The sequence below is a fragment of the Lepisma saccharinum genome, chromosome 28, assembly GCF_977018435.1.
Source record: "Lepisma saccharinum chromosome 28, izLepSacc3.1, whole genome shotgun sequence".
Taxonomy (NCBI): domain Eukaryota; kingdom Metazoa; phylum Arthropoda; class Insecta; order Zygentoma; family Lepismatidae; genus Lepisma; species Lepisma saccharinum.
In genome coordinates, this window is record NC_139256.1 from 3,754,963 (window position 1) to 3,772,255 (window position 17,293).

Consider the following 17,293-nt stretch of genomic DNA (forward strand, 5'->3'; position numbering starts at 1 on the left):
CCAGGTAATCAGCTAGTATAAATTAAAACACCAATTCAGGCATGCAAATAAGACAAAAACATAAGTCTGACAACTTCTAGTTTTCTGGCAATTTCTATGTACATGTATGTGACAAAAGTTGGTTCATCATGGGAGAATATGACAATTTTTAAAAGTGAGTTAAAGTAAAGGAAGTTTGAGCACACCAAACTGTACTTAGGTTTGAGGATTCACTGCCTGGTCAGTGCTATATCAAACAGGATTGACTGTATCATTCCAACGTGTTTCAGTTAACTGGCTCTAATATGAGCACTGTGTATAGAATCTTTCACAATAAATTTACAAATAAAAAATTTCAATTGTTAGCTTTAACAAAGATATTAGAAGTTATCAAAATCAGCTAACTTCCATTTTATTCTAAAAATTTATCTTGCAGGCAGATTATTATCTGAGAATATGATCCATGTGATGCCGAAAATTGACAATAGATGTAATGCTCAGTCACTATATGTATGCTTAAGACAGCATCATATACCAAAGCCAAAAGTACGCCTAGCTTTGTAAGTATTCTTCCTATAAATTAGTTACTATTTACAAATATGAAAATACTGGTTTAAATGCGAGGCCATGAAATTAGACTGGTGGCAGAAATTTGTGCTGTTGCCACGTTGGAGCACAAGCCTGTGTGTTCAAGGGTTTAAGAGAATGAAAGATCTCATTCTAGATTTGGTCTTTGTAATCCATGTGATGCAAACTGACAGTATTTGCTCGAAAGGTCAGGGTTGAAACAAAATTGTGCCGGAGAGAGGTTGATCTGATGCTTGAATTAGGTAATGCATGGTTGGCATTGCCACACAATGCACGGGAACCAGCAGCTTTTGTGTCACTCTTGCTTTGCTTTTTGCATATGTGGCACCAGCACAATTCTGCTCAGCCACCAATTTTCATGGCCGTGCATTTAGTAGATACATGGAAGAAGATAATCTAATCTGGACAACTTACTCATTGTTTGGAACCAAAGGGTGAACAATCAAATACAATGTGGTGCAAAAAAAAAATGCATGTATTTGGAATAAGTGTAACATCGTTGATTTTCAAGATACAAACGTTTTATTAACACCAAAACCATCGGTAAGAAATGCAGTTAGGATTGGTATACAGTGATGACTTAAGTATGGAAGATGATGTCGGAAAGATGACGTCCTTGTTGCTGTACACACAGCTCGTCGACTGTATGAGGTTTGCAAACATAGACCTTCGACATGAGGTAACCCCCACAGAAAAAAGTCACAGACAGACAAATCTGGGGAGCATGGGGGCCAAGAGACATCGCCGAAATGTGAGATTACGCTCACACAGCAAGGCTTACCATGGCGTCAAATGTTTCCCCAGCACGTAATCTCACATTTCGGTGGAAGTTGCCATTTGTTAAGAAATTGCAGCTGTGCCAGACGAAATGTTGGCAAGGGCAATGCGGAACTTTGAGGACAGGCTCCAGGTGTGAGTACAGCAACAAGGACGTCATCTTTCCGACATCATCCTTCATACTTAAATCATCACTGTATACCAATTCAAACTGCATTTCTTACCGATGGTTTTGTGTTAATAAAACATTTGTATCTTGAAAATCAACGACGTTACACTTATTCCAAATACATGCGTTCTTTTTGCACCGCCTTGTACAAGTACTCACTAAGTACAAAGGAGCTATCTGTAGTATGTTAATAGATCCAATGTACACATCTATCTATGGTAATTGTCAATTTCTTAGACACTGTAGAAATAGTAATCTCAAAATGACTTGTGGCTTAATCTGATGTAATGCTTGTCTTGAAAAAAAGAATACATCACATGTTTCCAAAGAACTTTGTAGGACAAGGTCTGTCATAAAATTTATGATTCCCTAATAATGTTTTTATGTATAAATGTAGAGAAGAAGACCATGATGACTTAGTGCCCATAGTGGACAAACAAACAGAAAAGCTAAGAACATTGTATGGAGAATATTACATGGCCGAGATGATAGGAAAACAATCTGAAGAAAATAAAGCTGTTGTGGCTGAGGTGCATGAAATTTTATATTAAATATTAGAATTAAGATTAGGCATTTGGATCTGAGAAGTTAGTGCAAAATGTTACTTGTTCATTGTTTATTTTTCTTGTGCATTAATTTCTGACTTTACATTCAGCCCTTTTTTTATGTCATTTGCCTTTTCAAAATTTATTGAAAGGTTTAAATAAGTTTTATCCTGATTTAGTAGGCACTATACTCATTAATATGTCATTCATTCTGAAAGTTGCACAATCAACCTTATGCCAATGGATGATCCTGCTTAGATGGCAAAGTTATGCAAGCACCACTTCTGTAGATAATTAGTGAACAAAAGATGTGGTGCATAAGTCACATAATGTAATTATGAATCAAATTATTTCCTAAATACTTTCTGTTCCTTGCTTATTCATGAGCAAATAAAGAAACAGCCATGTCCATGCTGAGACTCGAACCTTGTAGTCACGGACAGTTGTGGATTGTAAAAAGACAATTGAAAGTCCATGAGTTTATTACAACCCATAATAGCCCATGACTGTGCCTTCTGTAATAAGATTGTGAATTGACCACTCAGTAATCTTGATCATCCAAGTGGCATCTCAGTTATTGACTACTGTAGTAAACAAAACTCTTCTATCATTCTCCAGCTTAGTAATTAATTGTCCATAAATAAACGATTTAAAATTGCAATGATCTTCATTCCATATTGGAATTAAATACAAAATGTAAGCAAGTCGATATCTCTGAAACTGTTAAATTTTCTTGAAATTTGTATCATTTTAACAGTAAATGCTTCCTCTTTCTGGGTATTATTATTTTTATTTTTCTGATTTGTGGTTGTTATAAGCAGATAAATAAGTTTTTTATTCTTATAAAAGTTAACAATAAAAAAATGTGTTTATCTGCATCTAAAATCTTCTGTAATTATAGAAATCAATAATAGGTGCATGCAAGAAGACTATTATTCTTCTGAACTTGTAATTCAAATGACTAATTGAAAGCTAAGGCTGTGCATATCCTATAATAGTTAATATGTTAATTTATTGTGTGAATGTTTCATGCTATATTTATTCATTTATAGTGGAAATGTTTACGTTTTTTGCAAAACTAAGTTGAAGAAACATAAAATTCAGGAAAATGTGAAACTGGAAAAAAATTTTAAATCATCATGCTGTATTGGTACTGGGGTTGAGCTGATACCATTTTGAACCAATAACAATGACTGAAAATTGTAACAAGTCTTAGTAGTTCAGAATAACTATAAATGTTAATACGAGGGACGTTCCGAAAGTAAGTTTCGTCATTTTGTTTCACAGGGAAGCTGTATTACAAAGTGAGAAAACACATTGCCATAACAAAAGACAATCTTTCCTGAATTCACGACAGGAGGAGCGACAGCAGAGGAGCGATGGCGCATGTGCTGAGTGCTGAAGAATAGAGATAAGCAGCAGACCGACGTGCCTGAGCTCATTCGAGTGCAAATCAGTATGACAGAAAGACGTGTGCTGGAAACGTGGTCACAAATGGAAGTGCGGCACGCTATTGCCACACACTAAGCAAACTGAAGTCTGCCATTCGATGCAAGAGACCAGGGCTCTTAAGTCGAGGGATTTTGTCCTTGGACGACAATGCAAGACCCCACACAGCAAGGGCCACTGCAGAACACATTTGTCATCTGGAATGGGAGAGATTGAATCACCCAGCCTACAGCCCCGATCTTGCCCCATCAGACTTCCACCTTTTTCCTGAGTTGAAGTCAGCACTATCGGGAGTGACTTCGGAAGCAAGGAAGCGGTGCAACACTCTGTGAAGAACTTCCTTAAATCACTGGGCACCGATTTTTACCAGGAGGATTTCTTGAAATTGATTTCCCGGTACAACAAATGTATCAATGTCGGTGGCGACTATGTGGAAAAATAGCCAAAAGATTGCATTTTTTTATGACATTGTGTTCTTCTGTTTGTAATAAAGATTCCCTGTGAAAAAAATGACGAAACTTACTTTTGGAACATCCCTCGTACATAACTTTTCCCTTGAAACTATACCAGAGTTTTGCTTTAAAATATTCATAATTTAGCATGAGAGATTTACCCTGATGACATAGTGGTAATACTGTCACATTATAATCAATGGGTCATAGGTTAGATACTAGAGTACTGCATTGGACCACTTTTGCTTGCTCAAACTCAATCGAATCTCCCACGCTCGAGTGCAATTGGGTTGAATATATTAGGCCAGCCAAAGAGCATAATTGTGACTTTTACCTGCATGGAATGTTAATGACAGGCATCCATGCTAAATCAATCAGTCATAGGTCTGACAGAAAAACTAGGGTGGATGAGACAAACTGTTTGGTGATATTTTTAGCTCAGAATATTGATGTCAGAAGTAGCTCTTGAAGGTAATCACGTTAAATTTGTATACACTGGAGTCCTGTAAATATACGCGTATGTTGAAGTTTTGCTTCCAGAATGATTCTCCAACTTGTTCATCGATCCCAATATATACTCTATGTGATCAAAAGTATCCGGACACACCGCGAAACGTGTGTTTATCATAGAGGGCAACACAGTACGGGTATCTACTGCATGGAACACATAGTCAGCGAACTCAGAAGTCTGCAGACAGTGTGAGACAGCAGTATGGGATGGTCTGAGGAAGTCGCAGACTTTCAACGTGGTCAGTTGGTTGGGTGCCACTTGTGTAGGAAGTCTGTGTGTGAGATTTCCACCCTCCTAAACATCCCTCTGTCTACTGTTTCCAATGGTATAGTGAAGGGATGTGTACAACCCAAAAGCGTGCAGGCCAAACTCCCATGTTGACCTCCAGAGACCATCGAGTGTTGAAGAGGGTCATACAGCATTATCGTCAATCTTCCATCGCCACCATCATGCAGGAATTCCGAACTGCATCAGGATCTACTCCAAGCACCATTACTGTTTGGCGCAAGGTGAGGCAACTTGGTTTCCATGGCCGAGCAGCTGCCCATAAGTCAAACATCACACAGACAAATACCAAACGCCACCTCGTGTGGTGCAAGGAGCGTCGAAACTGGACCATAGAACAGTGGAAAACCGTTGACTGGAGTGATGAATCACAGTACACAATGTGGCGATCCGATGGTAGGGTGTGGGTGTGGCGAATGCCTGGTGAACGACATCTACCAGCCTGTATAGTGCCGAGAGTGAAATTCGGAGGTGGCGGGGTTACAGTGTGGTCATGTTTCTCCAGAAGGGGGCTTGACCCTCTGGTTGCTTTACATGGCAATGTCATGGCACAAGCTTAGGTTGATATTTTAACAGGTTCCATGCTGCTTACCGTCGAAGACCAGTTCGAGGATGACCATTGTGTCTTTCAACACGACCGAGCACCCGTCCATACTGCAAGGCTTGTGGAGGAGTGGTTTGACGACAACAACGTCCCACTAATGGACTGGCCTGCGCAGAGTCCTGATTTCAATCCCATAGAACATCTCTGGGATGTTTTGGAATGCCGACTTCGTGCTAAACAACACCGATCCACATCAATACCTCTTCTCATTTTGGCGCTCTGCGAGGAAAGGAGCTGCCATTCCTCAGGAAAGCTTCCGGCACCTGATTGAAAGTATGTCTGTGAGAGTGGACGCTGTCGTCAAGGCCAAGGGTGGTCCAACACTGTATTCACTGCCAGTGTTCCCGATGGAGGGTTGCCCAAACTTATACTTTATTTTCAGGTGGGTGTCCGGATACTTCTGATCACATAGAGTATATACAGGGAGGTTATTGCAGCATGCCACCGCAATACCGTCGGCCGCTTGCCGGCCCAGTCATGCAACAGGTGCCGGCAAATTGCGTAACAGATAGCCCGTCACACAAACCGCTTGTTTTGTAATGTTTCCACTTTTCACAATTATAGTTACAATTACAACTTAAATAAGCACGTACCTTGTCGTAAGGATGCTGGAAAAGGTGTCCTCTAAAATACAAATATTTCTGGCACTTTATTTTTGACATGTAATCTTTCTTAGACACCGCGAGAGCGTCGGCTGCTTACCGGCCTTGTCATGCATCAGGTGCCGCCAAATTGCGTAACAGATAGTCCGTAACAGAAACCGCTTGTTTTGTAATGTTTCCACTTTTCACAATTACAGTTACAATTACAACCTTATTTCAGACATCTAATCTTTCTTAGACATCTCTACTTTATCCTCGGTTGACAGAAAGGGAAGACAGCATCGCGGCGCATAAAGCAAACCGAAAGTGTAAAATTATATTTAAAACTAATAATAATGATGATCACTAACCTTCGGTGTTATAAATGATGTTGAAAATGACCTCCTTCAACACCAATACATTTCCGGCATCTGCGTATGAAATTCCTCTGAACATCCATAAGCTCCTCAGGTGTGATTCTGGTAATTTCTCTTCTTATATTTTCTTTTAAATCCTCTATTGTACGCGGGTTATTCTGATACACTTTGTTTTTTAATGTTCCCCATAAATAATAATCACAAGGAGTAAGATCGGGGCTACGAGAGGGCCACAACTCAGTACTGATAATTCTGTCCTCAAAAATCTCGGCAATAAAATTAAGTGATTCATAAGCAGTGTGAGCAGTAGCAGAGTCCTGCTGAAAAAATGACTGCTGGCATTCAATGTCCGTTAATTGTTCAAAAAAAGGTTGTAGTATGTCTCTTCGATACCTTTCACCATTGATAGTACCTTCATAAAAAATAGGCCCTATTATTCTGTGCGCATTCAAACCACACCACACACCAATTTTTGCAAGATGGAGCGGAACTTCATGCACAAGGTCAGGTTTTTCTGCGCTCCAATAGTGATTGTTTTGTGAAATAACTCGGCCATTCAATTCGAACCAAGCTTCGTCTGAAAATATGATTAATTCTGGATTTACTCTGCCAGCAACAATATTATCCAGCATCCAGTTACAGAATCGAACTCTAGTCGTGTGATCGCGCGGTTGCAATTCATGAACCACTGTAATTTTGTAGGGTTTTAATCTAAGTAATTTAGTGGCATTTCGTGCTGAGGATTTTGAAATGCCTGTTTCCTGAGCAAGCCGACGGAGGGATTTTTTTGGAGTATGTTCAAGTCGTTCACCAATTTCGTCTAGCTTTTCTTCCGTAAGAACACGTCGTCTGGAAACACGTTTCTTAGGTTCAAGAGATCCTGTCTCTCGTAATCTTTTAACGAGGTTGTAAACAGTATGTCTGTCCGGAACAGGATTGCCAGGAAATTTTCTTGCGAATCGCCTGACTACTTTTCTGCAAGAGTTCGTTTTCACGTAAGTATCGTACATAAAAACTCTTTGTTCAAGGCTATATTTGTTTGGTGGCATAACTAATGAATGAATAACAATTTAACACACGATAAAGCACTAGCACTTAATAGCACACCAATAACACAGTATAAACAACACGAGTACTGATAAACGCAAACCGAAGTGAACACGTCTAAACAACTGGTAGCCGACAGCTGTCGCATTCGCGTAGTATTGAGAGGCTTCTCGCGGCTTACCACTACTCCGATAAGCCGCTGACGCTCTTGCGACATCTGAGGAATTTCGCTTCTAGCGTCGGCTCTATAGACACTGGATGGACCAAATTTTGAGGGAAGCACAACAAAAGACTACTCTATGAGGATATGTAATGCTCCTGCCGCAACTTTGAAAAAAATAAATATGGAAATTACGACGTTCAGAAATTTTGCGTAATTACGGGGAAAATAGAACTTTGGGATTTGGCCCCCGTTTCCCCCTGGACTCACAATTGTCGGAATTTACATAAAATGTTGCTTTTTGTTCATTCTTACATTTAGAATTTAAATTTCTTAAAAAGATGCAGTTGTTGAGCAGTTATAGCCTTTTATATTCAGTTTATCCCATAGTAGCAAAAGGGGAAAAGTGCTTATTTCAAATGGCGCTCTCAGAAAGAAAAACGCACACAGTGTATGATCGCTACTTTACTTCAAAAATATTCACACGTTAAAATTAAGTGACACTGTTAAATAATTCGTTTATCTGCGCTTTCGTTTTGCATAATAATGTATACGTAACCTCCCCCCTCGAAAATCTTGGGCACGCCACTGACTCTAGTGTTCAAAAGGATTAATCTTGTGTTATCTGCAAAATAAGAGTCACGGTTTTGTTTATTCGAAGGCAAGACAAGAATGAAAAATTGAATCCTTTATGTTGGATGAGTCATTGCTGTCAGAAGCGATATGGGCAGAAATAAAGTGTCAGAAATATTTGTATTTTAGAGGACACCTTTTCCAGCATCCTTACGACAAGGTACGTGCTTATTTAAGTTGTAATTGTAACTATAATTGTGAAAAGTGGAAACATTACAAAACAAGCGGTTTGTGTGACGGGCTATCTGTTACGCAATTTGCCGGCACCTGTTGCATGACTGGGCCGGCAAGCGGCCGACGGTATTGTGGTGGCATGCTGCAATAACCTCCCTGTGTGTATATATATATATATATATATATATATATATATATATATATACACACACACACACACACACACACATACATATTTGATATATATGTATGTTTCCGAATTTATTCTCCCATGTACCTGGAGGTGAATCCGTGGACCACCCTGGTGCAAAATCAACCCGAAGACACAAAGATGACCTCAAGCTTAATGTTAATCATGAAGAAACTGACAGAAGGTTGATTCTTGATGCCTCTGAAGCACTGGATATGGACTTTCAATGAATTATTGTGTAGAGATACAGATGTCATGCTGCTTCTTTTGCACTTAACTGCCTCTAAAGCAAGTGAAGTGTGGCTGGTTTCTGGGGCTGCAAAGAAACAGAAGTGCATTCCCATCCATCAAGTAGCAAAAAAACTTCCTGATGCTGTGAGAAATAACCTACTGAGTTTCCACGCAGTTACAGGTTGTGATACAACCTCTTCATTCAGTGGTTGTGGAAAAAAACTGCAGGAAAATGTTTTTTTGAGAAACCAATGCCTGGTAGAAGGAATTGGACGTTAAGGTGAGCTTAGGTTGGTTGATTTGCAACCTCTATGGAAGTCCAGGGGTGAAAACAGTTAACATTGGAAGATTAAACATGTTCACGAAGGGCAAGACAGCCTGGAACTGCTTCCTCCCAACACGTGATGCTCTGGAGCTTCATGTGCAATGTGCGAACTACCAGGCAAAGATTTGGCTTCAATCAGAGAGGAAAACTATTGTTGTGACATTGCCCCCAGATGCTTAGAAATGGGAATTAGGTTGTCTCAAACCTCAGTGGACAAGGCTACCTCCTATACCAGTGTCCTGCCTCGAATTTGTGACCTGCTCTTGCAAAACGAAGTGCAAGACTACAAGATGAGCCTGCTTCAAAATCAATATGAAATGTGTAAATGCCTGTGGCTGCGATTGTATAAACTGTTGTAATCCATCCCATTGAACATTATTTGAGTCAAATACAGATTACATGCACAAAAGTTTTTTGTAAAATATATTCTAATAATATATAAAATCTATTATTTCAAACGATTCATTAGTATATTTAATTCTTGACATTATAAATAAACACGACATAAAAATTGTGTATTTTTCTGACTAACCTTTAAAAAATCACCTGCATGAAATATAAATCAAGTCTGACAAGGTGAACTTTCCCCTGACATCAATATTCTGTCCTAAAAATATTGCCAAACAGTTTGTCTCGTCTATACCTTTCGTTTGATATATTACATGACTATATTTGGACGAGTTTCAAATTTGACCTTTTAGGGTCAGAATCTTGAAATTACCTTTAAGGGCAAAATTTTGGTGGCATCCACCCCAGTTTTTCTGTCAGACCCACGACTTATTGATTTTGCATGGATGCTTGATATTAATATTCCATGCACTTAAATTTTTTAAAAGCTTTTTTTGCTTTTTGGATGGTTCACTATATATGACTCCAGTGTATACAAATTTGACATGATTAACTTTGCCCTACAAGAGCTTCTTCTGATATCAATATTCTGAGCTAAAAATATCGCCAAACAGTTTGTTTCATCCATACCTTTCGTTTGATATATTACACGAACATATTTGGATGACTTTAAAATTTGACCTTTTAAGGCTAGAATATGACCTTGAAATGACCTAAGGTCAAAATTTTGGTGGCATCCACCCTAGTTTTTCTGTCAGACCCATGATTGATTGATTTAGCATGGATGCCTGTTATTAACATTCCATGCAGGTAAAAGGTTTTTTTTAAAGCTTTTTTGCATCTTGGCTGGTCTACTACAAGGTACCTTTATAAGGTATGCCATTCCCGAGGTTCCGAGATTTATTCCCATGATGCTGTGTGCGCTATGACGTCATTAAGCGGACAGAATGGAACTTACTTCGTTATCGTATACGGAAGCTTGAGATAAATGGGTCTATTATTTACTTATACACACTTTTTCTTGAATGCCGGTAGAATGAGAACAAATCATCCTGTTTGTGCTCTTGCCACGTGCAATAATAATAGAAGAAAATCGCCTGGAATAAAGTCATCATCGCTTCCCAAAAAACAAGTTGCTGTAGCAGGATTGATTCAATTTGTTCCTCCAAATTTCGGACTTACTCAGTGGTGTAACCACAGGGGAGGGCAGGGGAATTGTCCCCCAACCTTCGACGGAAGTCAATTCTAGGGGGGGGGGAACATTGATGGCCAAAGGCACCTGCAGGGGGCACAGAGGAGAAATTGCCCCCTTCTATTTCAAATTTTATACAAATAAAAATACATTTCGTAAAATTTTCTTGCTCGCTTCGCTTGCAGTGCCAGCTTTTCTCAGTTTCGTCAAGTTCAGAGACGTAGCTAGGGGGCGTCGGGAGTCGGCCATGGGCGCCAAATAATCTAATTTTAAAAAAAATGTGAAAGAGAGAATGCCTTAGCGCCAAGTGATATTATTTGTCCCTTATTAAATCAATATTGTTTTAAATTGCAAAAATTGGATCAAAAAATTTTCTTTCTCGCTTCGCTCGTAATATAATTGTTTTTTGTAATGTGATGTATGTAAATAATATGTTTTGTATATAATATATGTAATGAAAAAACTTTGAATACGTACATAATTTAGTGTTAGAATCTTGCATATGTATTTTCTTATTTTATGTCGCTCCATGTTGCATATGTGTAAAACATACATGTTATATGTACAAACAAACATCTTTGGCATGCATTTATCATTCATTTTCTGCCATTCAAAAATACAGTTTGTGTGCTTGTTTTCAATTATTAGCTAATGTAAAATTCCTGGTGTTGAAAAAATATTTCAAATCGTTTGTTCCAAATAAATGCTTTAGCACAGACATCAACTCAAACATACTGCAGAAACTATTTCCATGTAGATTTAATAGCCGGCATCCGTGGCTGAGTGGTTAGCACATCGCGCTGCGACGCCAAGGGTCCCGGGTTCGAATCCCACTCGGCCATGGTTGTGTGTGAATGTCCATTTATCATTTTCATCATTTCATCACTCATTCCCATCTTCGTAAATTAGCTAAGAGGAACAAAACGCGAAGTAAAATAAAATAAATCAAATCCAAAAAAAAAAAAAAAAAATTATGTAGTGTAAACTGAAAAAATTAAGGGGGGCTCCAGCCCCCTGATCCCACCTTGGGTGCGCACTATTAACAATAACAGGGTTCTAGAACATTCTGTGTCTTGGCTCGAAAATTATTTATCTCAAATTATCATCATATTATTTAAGAAGCCATGAACGTAATTTTATGTAGCGTAATTTCCTGAATGGGGTGCTGGAGCCCCCTGATTCCCACCTTGGATACGTGCTTGACTCGATAATTATTCCTCTCCTTAAATTATCGTCACATTATTTTATTTCCGACCACAAGAAACCAAATACCTCATTTTATCTATTGTAAACAGAAAACTTTTGGGGGGGTTCGAGCCCCCTAAGCTCCCCCTTGGATACGTGCCTGCTACGAGTGTCCCTTCATCAATTTAAACTAATCATCACTCATCCTGTTCGTCGCGATTAGCCAAAAGTGGAAGAAGACGATAAATAACAAAAACAAATTTATCCTCATCGTGGCGATCAACTGGAGAATGTTAAAAGTAGCGTAAAAATATTAAAGGGAAATTCCAGGACATTCAGTAAAAAGACATATCAGAATATGCCCGGACAAGAACTTTCCTTAGAATGAGACATTTAAAATAAATGCAATAGGTTAGCTGGAAAGAAAAGCCGGCAGTGGACTACAGCCTGCAGGGACAAGATATCACGCAAAAAATAAACTATGCATTGTTTTGGAATAAATGTATTCTTCTATCGCGTATTTGATCTCTTGCTGTCAAATCAAATTAACAGCTTTGGTGTATAATATCAAAAGATGCATGAAAACACAGCGTTTCATGGGCCATCTGCTACATTCTACGCATAGCTTTCAACCGCTCGTGTCCGCTTGGTGACGTCACAAGCTCTAGCCAATAACGTGCAAGTCGCGGAGTGGCCCCCCCTGGGTCTACTATACAGAATATCAAATATCATTTCAATGTGACAATAATCGTACAAATATATGTGTAAAATTCATGCTGGGAGTTTCAGCCCATAATCATCTATTCATTTTCATATATTGCTATGTATTGGTAAGATTGACTAAATTACATTTTAACATGGAGATGATGTCTATGTTCTCTTTAGTTTTAATTTCACTGTGTTTTTCACTTCACGAAGCATATTTGAAGGCCCACTACCACAGATAAATTACGGTTCCACGTGAACTACTGGGCTTCGAGCGTACACCGATCATTTGCCTGTTTGACCGTTATTCGCTCGAGCAAAGAAACTATCGATTCTGTAAGCCATCTAACGTCATCCACATCCACTTGTGCATATCTGTGCATAAAATTGGCTTAAAAACTCAAAATACATTAGATAATCATTCAATCACAAATTTCACATGTCCCTACAATGTTGTTGCAAAAATAATGCAAATTATGCATTTTGCATAATTTCCAGGATATTCAGACTCTATGAAGTGCACATTTTTGTGGACTCCACAAAGAGGTATCTGTGAAAAAAAATCACCTTATTGCCATAATGTAAGGCAATAAGGTGGCCGTGGTGGATCAGTCGGTAACGTGTCTGACTACCATACTCAAGGTCCCGGGTTCGATCCCCGGCCGGTTCAAATCCGGGAACTTTTCTAACGGTGGAAGCGGCCCCGGCGCCTACCCAGCGTCGAATAACATGGGTACCTGGGGGAAACCCTGGGGGGTAAAGGCGGTCAGGGGCGTGATGCTGATCACATCACCCCCACTCACGACCGGATCAAGAAAGTGTGGGGCGTTACCCCCACATCCCCTATACGCCTTCATGGCGTGGTGCTATGCACAGGGGAACACTTTACCTTTTTACCTTTTGCCATAATGTAAAATGTAAAATGCAAGATCATAAAGTCAGATTTCACTGTAGTTATAAACTTTTTCCACTTACGAAAATATTTATTGCAGACTAAATCGGAAATGTAATTGTACTACATTTAAAATTATAATTTCTCCATAGGTACTTTCAAGAGCAGTTGCAGTAATGTGCTTGACTACAAATGTGAACATTGGTATTTTAAAAGAACATTTTGATTTGGTTCCTTTCTTCGGTCTTGTCAAGGGAATTGATGGTAATTCTACTCCAATTGTGCCCACAATATCTGTGAAACAGAAAGATTCCAAGAAAAAGTATGTTTATTTTCTACTAAAAATGTAAAACATAGAACAAGAAATGGCACATTGCAGTTTATCCATAAAACTGCCAATAATTTTACCAAGCTTTTTTATATTAGGGATGGATTGATTTGAAAATTTTATCAATAACAATAAAGTACCAATATAAAATTTGGCATTCCATGGCGACTTCTGCAACACAAAATCAATTTATCCTCTAACTGTTACATTTACCCCTCAACTCCACTAAAATATTCGAAGGTCAATTACTTCATCTATTTGTCTTAAATAATTTATTTGTCATCATTTGAAAATTAACAAAAATTAAAATAAAGTTCTTATTAAGTAAAGAGGAAATGCTTTATCTGTTCCACCTGTGACAAAAAATTGTTCACCTATGTCTATAAATCTGAGAAAGTTCTCAACAGTGTTTAGTTTTTAAAATTCGTTGCATGGAAACTTTAATAAAAATGTTGCTTAACTGTTAGTAGAATTGTTAACACTGTTAAGCCTTAATGGTTTTTCTTGTATGTACACATTGCTTGCATTGTAGAATTATTTTCCTGTAGTTTACGGTTATTACAAGCATAAGAAAACAGTTTTTCGCTTCATCAGACATTTATTTTTATTTTGACTAAAGATACAGTTATAACAATGGTTAGCAATTTTTTAAACAAAAAGAATCCGTTATATGATGGATGTTTTCAATATTACATTGAATATAGCAACTTAACTGAGAAAAGAAGCAGTCTGTTTTATTTTTATTTCAGATAAAAAAAATTTCATCACTTTATTTTTTTATTTAAAATTATGAATCCCAAATATCATACTTAATAAGTAGAGAATCATGGGATAGCCTATACTACCAAACTGATGTGAATGAAGCATACGAGACATTGCTGTCTGCCATTTCATACTCATTTAATTTAGCATTTCCCAAAATAACAAAAAAAATATGCATTGAAACAAAATCAAATTGGATAACACCCGACATCAAAGAAAACTGAAAAGATTTCATCATAATGAATAAATGCAGACACCAATTCAAAAGTGAAACATTCAATTCATATCTAAAGGGAAAAAGAAAGGAGTTTGAAAACTCAGTCAAGGAAGCAAAAAAAAACTAAAATAGCAATATGATCCTAGACTCAAATAACAAACAAAAAACCTTGTGGCATATTTCAAAAACTGAATTAGGTATGGTAGGGAAAGAAAAATACAAAGACAACATATCACTAAAACATGCAAAAGCGTGGTCAATCCCCAAGATGTAGCATCAACTTTCAATAAATACTTTATGGGATAGTAGAAAAAATAACAAAACACATCCAAAAACAAAATCATAAAACTAGTAATATAACTACAGTAGTTTCTAGTATATACTTACTCCCAGCAGACGAGAAGGAAATATTTAGCTTAATAAGTCGCTTGAAAAACAATTATTCTGCTGGCATAGATGAGATACCTGACATTGTAATAAAAAAATGTGCCACACACATATGTGGCCCAATATGTCATGCAGTTAATCTAAGTCTCCTTACCGGTAAATATACAGAACAACTAAAGACTGCCATAATAAAACCTCTTCACAAGAATGGGTCAAAAAATGAAATGAGTAATTACAGATCAATCTCTCTTCTCCCAGTCATCTCAAAAATACTCGAAAGGGTTATGTACAATAGATTAATAACATTTTTTAACAAATTTTCTATCATTTCAGAACAACAACATGGTTTTTGCAAAGGAAAATCTACACAATCTGCTATACACACATTCACAGAAGCAACTAGAGAAATTTTGGATAAAAAAGAACACTGTGTAGGGCTCTTTCTTGATCTAACAAAAGCATTTGACACTGTCAACCACAAACTCTTGGTAAAAAAAATGGACCAGTATGGGATCAGGGAAGTAGCAAAAGAATGGTTTAAATCATATTTAACGGACAGGAATCAGATAGTAGAAATAACTCACATCGATGAGGTTAATAACAAGGAAAATTATCGATCAAAGAAACAACGTATTACATATGGTGTACCCCAAGGATCCATTTTAGGACCTTTACTTTTTTTAATTTACATCAATGACCTTCCACAAAACTGTAAAGATGCAAACACAACTCTCTTTGCTGATGATACAACTGTTCTTATAGCAGAAACAAACACAGAACGGTTAAAACACAACGTAAAGAATACAATCATGCACATCTCGGAGTGGATAGAAAAAAATGGTCTTGTGGTAAACACTAAAATAACAAATGCAATTAGATTTCGAATCAACAGCTGTAGCATTGAAACTCCAGAAATTAACTTTCAAGATCAGGACATAGAATATGTATCTAACATAAAATTTCTTGGCATACAACTGTCTGAAAATTTAAAGTGGGATCTACACATTGAAGCTACAGCAAACAAGGTTAGTGGGTTTTCTTATGCGATAAGAACAGGAAGAAATGTAGTAAATCTAGAAGCAGCAAAAACACTATACTATGGCATCATTCACCCTGTATTACGGTACGGCATCATTTTCTGGGGGAACATGAACAAAAGCATTACATTATTCAGACTACAAAAGAGAGCTGTTAGAATTCTGGCAAATGCTCCAACAGATGCACCATGCAAACCATTATTTCAAGAATTACAGATATTACCAGTGCCATGCATATACCTATATGAAATCCTAACAAGCATGAAAATTTGTCAAAATACACACACAGCAAATAAGGACTACCACACCTACAACACCAGGGGAAAGAATGACTTACATATGGAATTACACAATACCACATTCTACCAAAAAGGGGTAACATATAATGCTATATGCTTATTTAACATGCTACCAAATGCATTCAAAAACATAGTCATTGCCAGTATACAAGTTACATATAAAAAGATTCCTAAAGGCACATTGTTTTTACACAGTGCAAGAGTACATTCACACCGTAAGTGACAGGAATAACAACAATAATATAACAAAGTAGAACTGCCCTATCATCATTATCTTTTTATTTTTCCTTTGCTGTTCGATTTAATTTATCTAGATGTAAGTATAGGTGACTATTTAATGCTCAATTTATGTTTGTGTGTGTATATATATATATATACATGTGTGTACATAATGTCATAGCAAATGAAGCGAACATTGAATATAGAAAACATATTTTTAGCCAATTTGTCTCAAGAAAATAACATTGAGCATGCATTTATTCTCTTTATATGATATCTTGTATCTCATACTATCTATTGTATTTTATATTATATTATGCCTATAATTTTATAGATGTATTCTAAATGTACATGTACAATGTGACAATTCCAAACTTTTGTAAAGTTGAATGGATGCTAATAAATCAATCAATCAGGTAATTCGAAGTCATCATTGTTTTCACAAAGTCTCTTGACGTTTTCTGTTACATTAAATTTTAAAGATGGTGGCTTAACTCTACGTTTCCCGTCAATCTTTTTAAAACCCTTCTATTTTTAATCAAATGCTTCTCTTCAATGATGTGAGCTGACAAACCTATTCTTGGGTTTAGATTTATAATGTCCAAATCGTGTTCGTGCCATCTTATTGCCATTTTCCTTGCTGTT

The 17,293-nt window shown here is 37.3% G+C and overlaps 1 protein-coding gene across 3 annotated transcripts in view; it reads left to right on the plus strand.

The window, feature by feature from the left end:
- Nucleotides 1–17,293, plus strand: part of LOC145980653 (cilia- and flagella-associated protein 61-like) — a 94,551-nt gene that overhangs the window by 27,144 nt on the left and 50,114 nt on the right. For all 3 annotated transcript variants that reach the window (XM_083113703.1, XM_083113704.1, XM_083113705.1), the window contains 3 exons: nt 416–539; nt 1,911–2,043; nt 13,552–13,721. In XM_083113703.1, the coding sequence (XP_082969829.1) occupies nt 416–539; nt 1,911–2,043; nt 13,552–13,721 (427 nt within the window). The remainder of the gene's footprint in view (nt 1–415; nt 540–1,910; nt 2,044–13,551; nt 13,722–17,293) is intronic.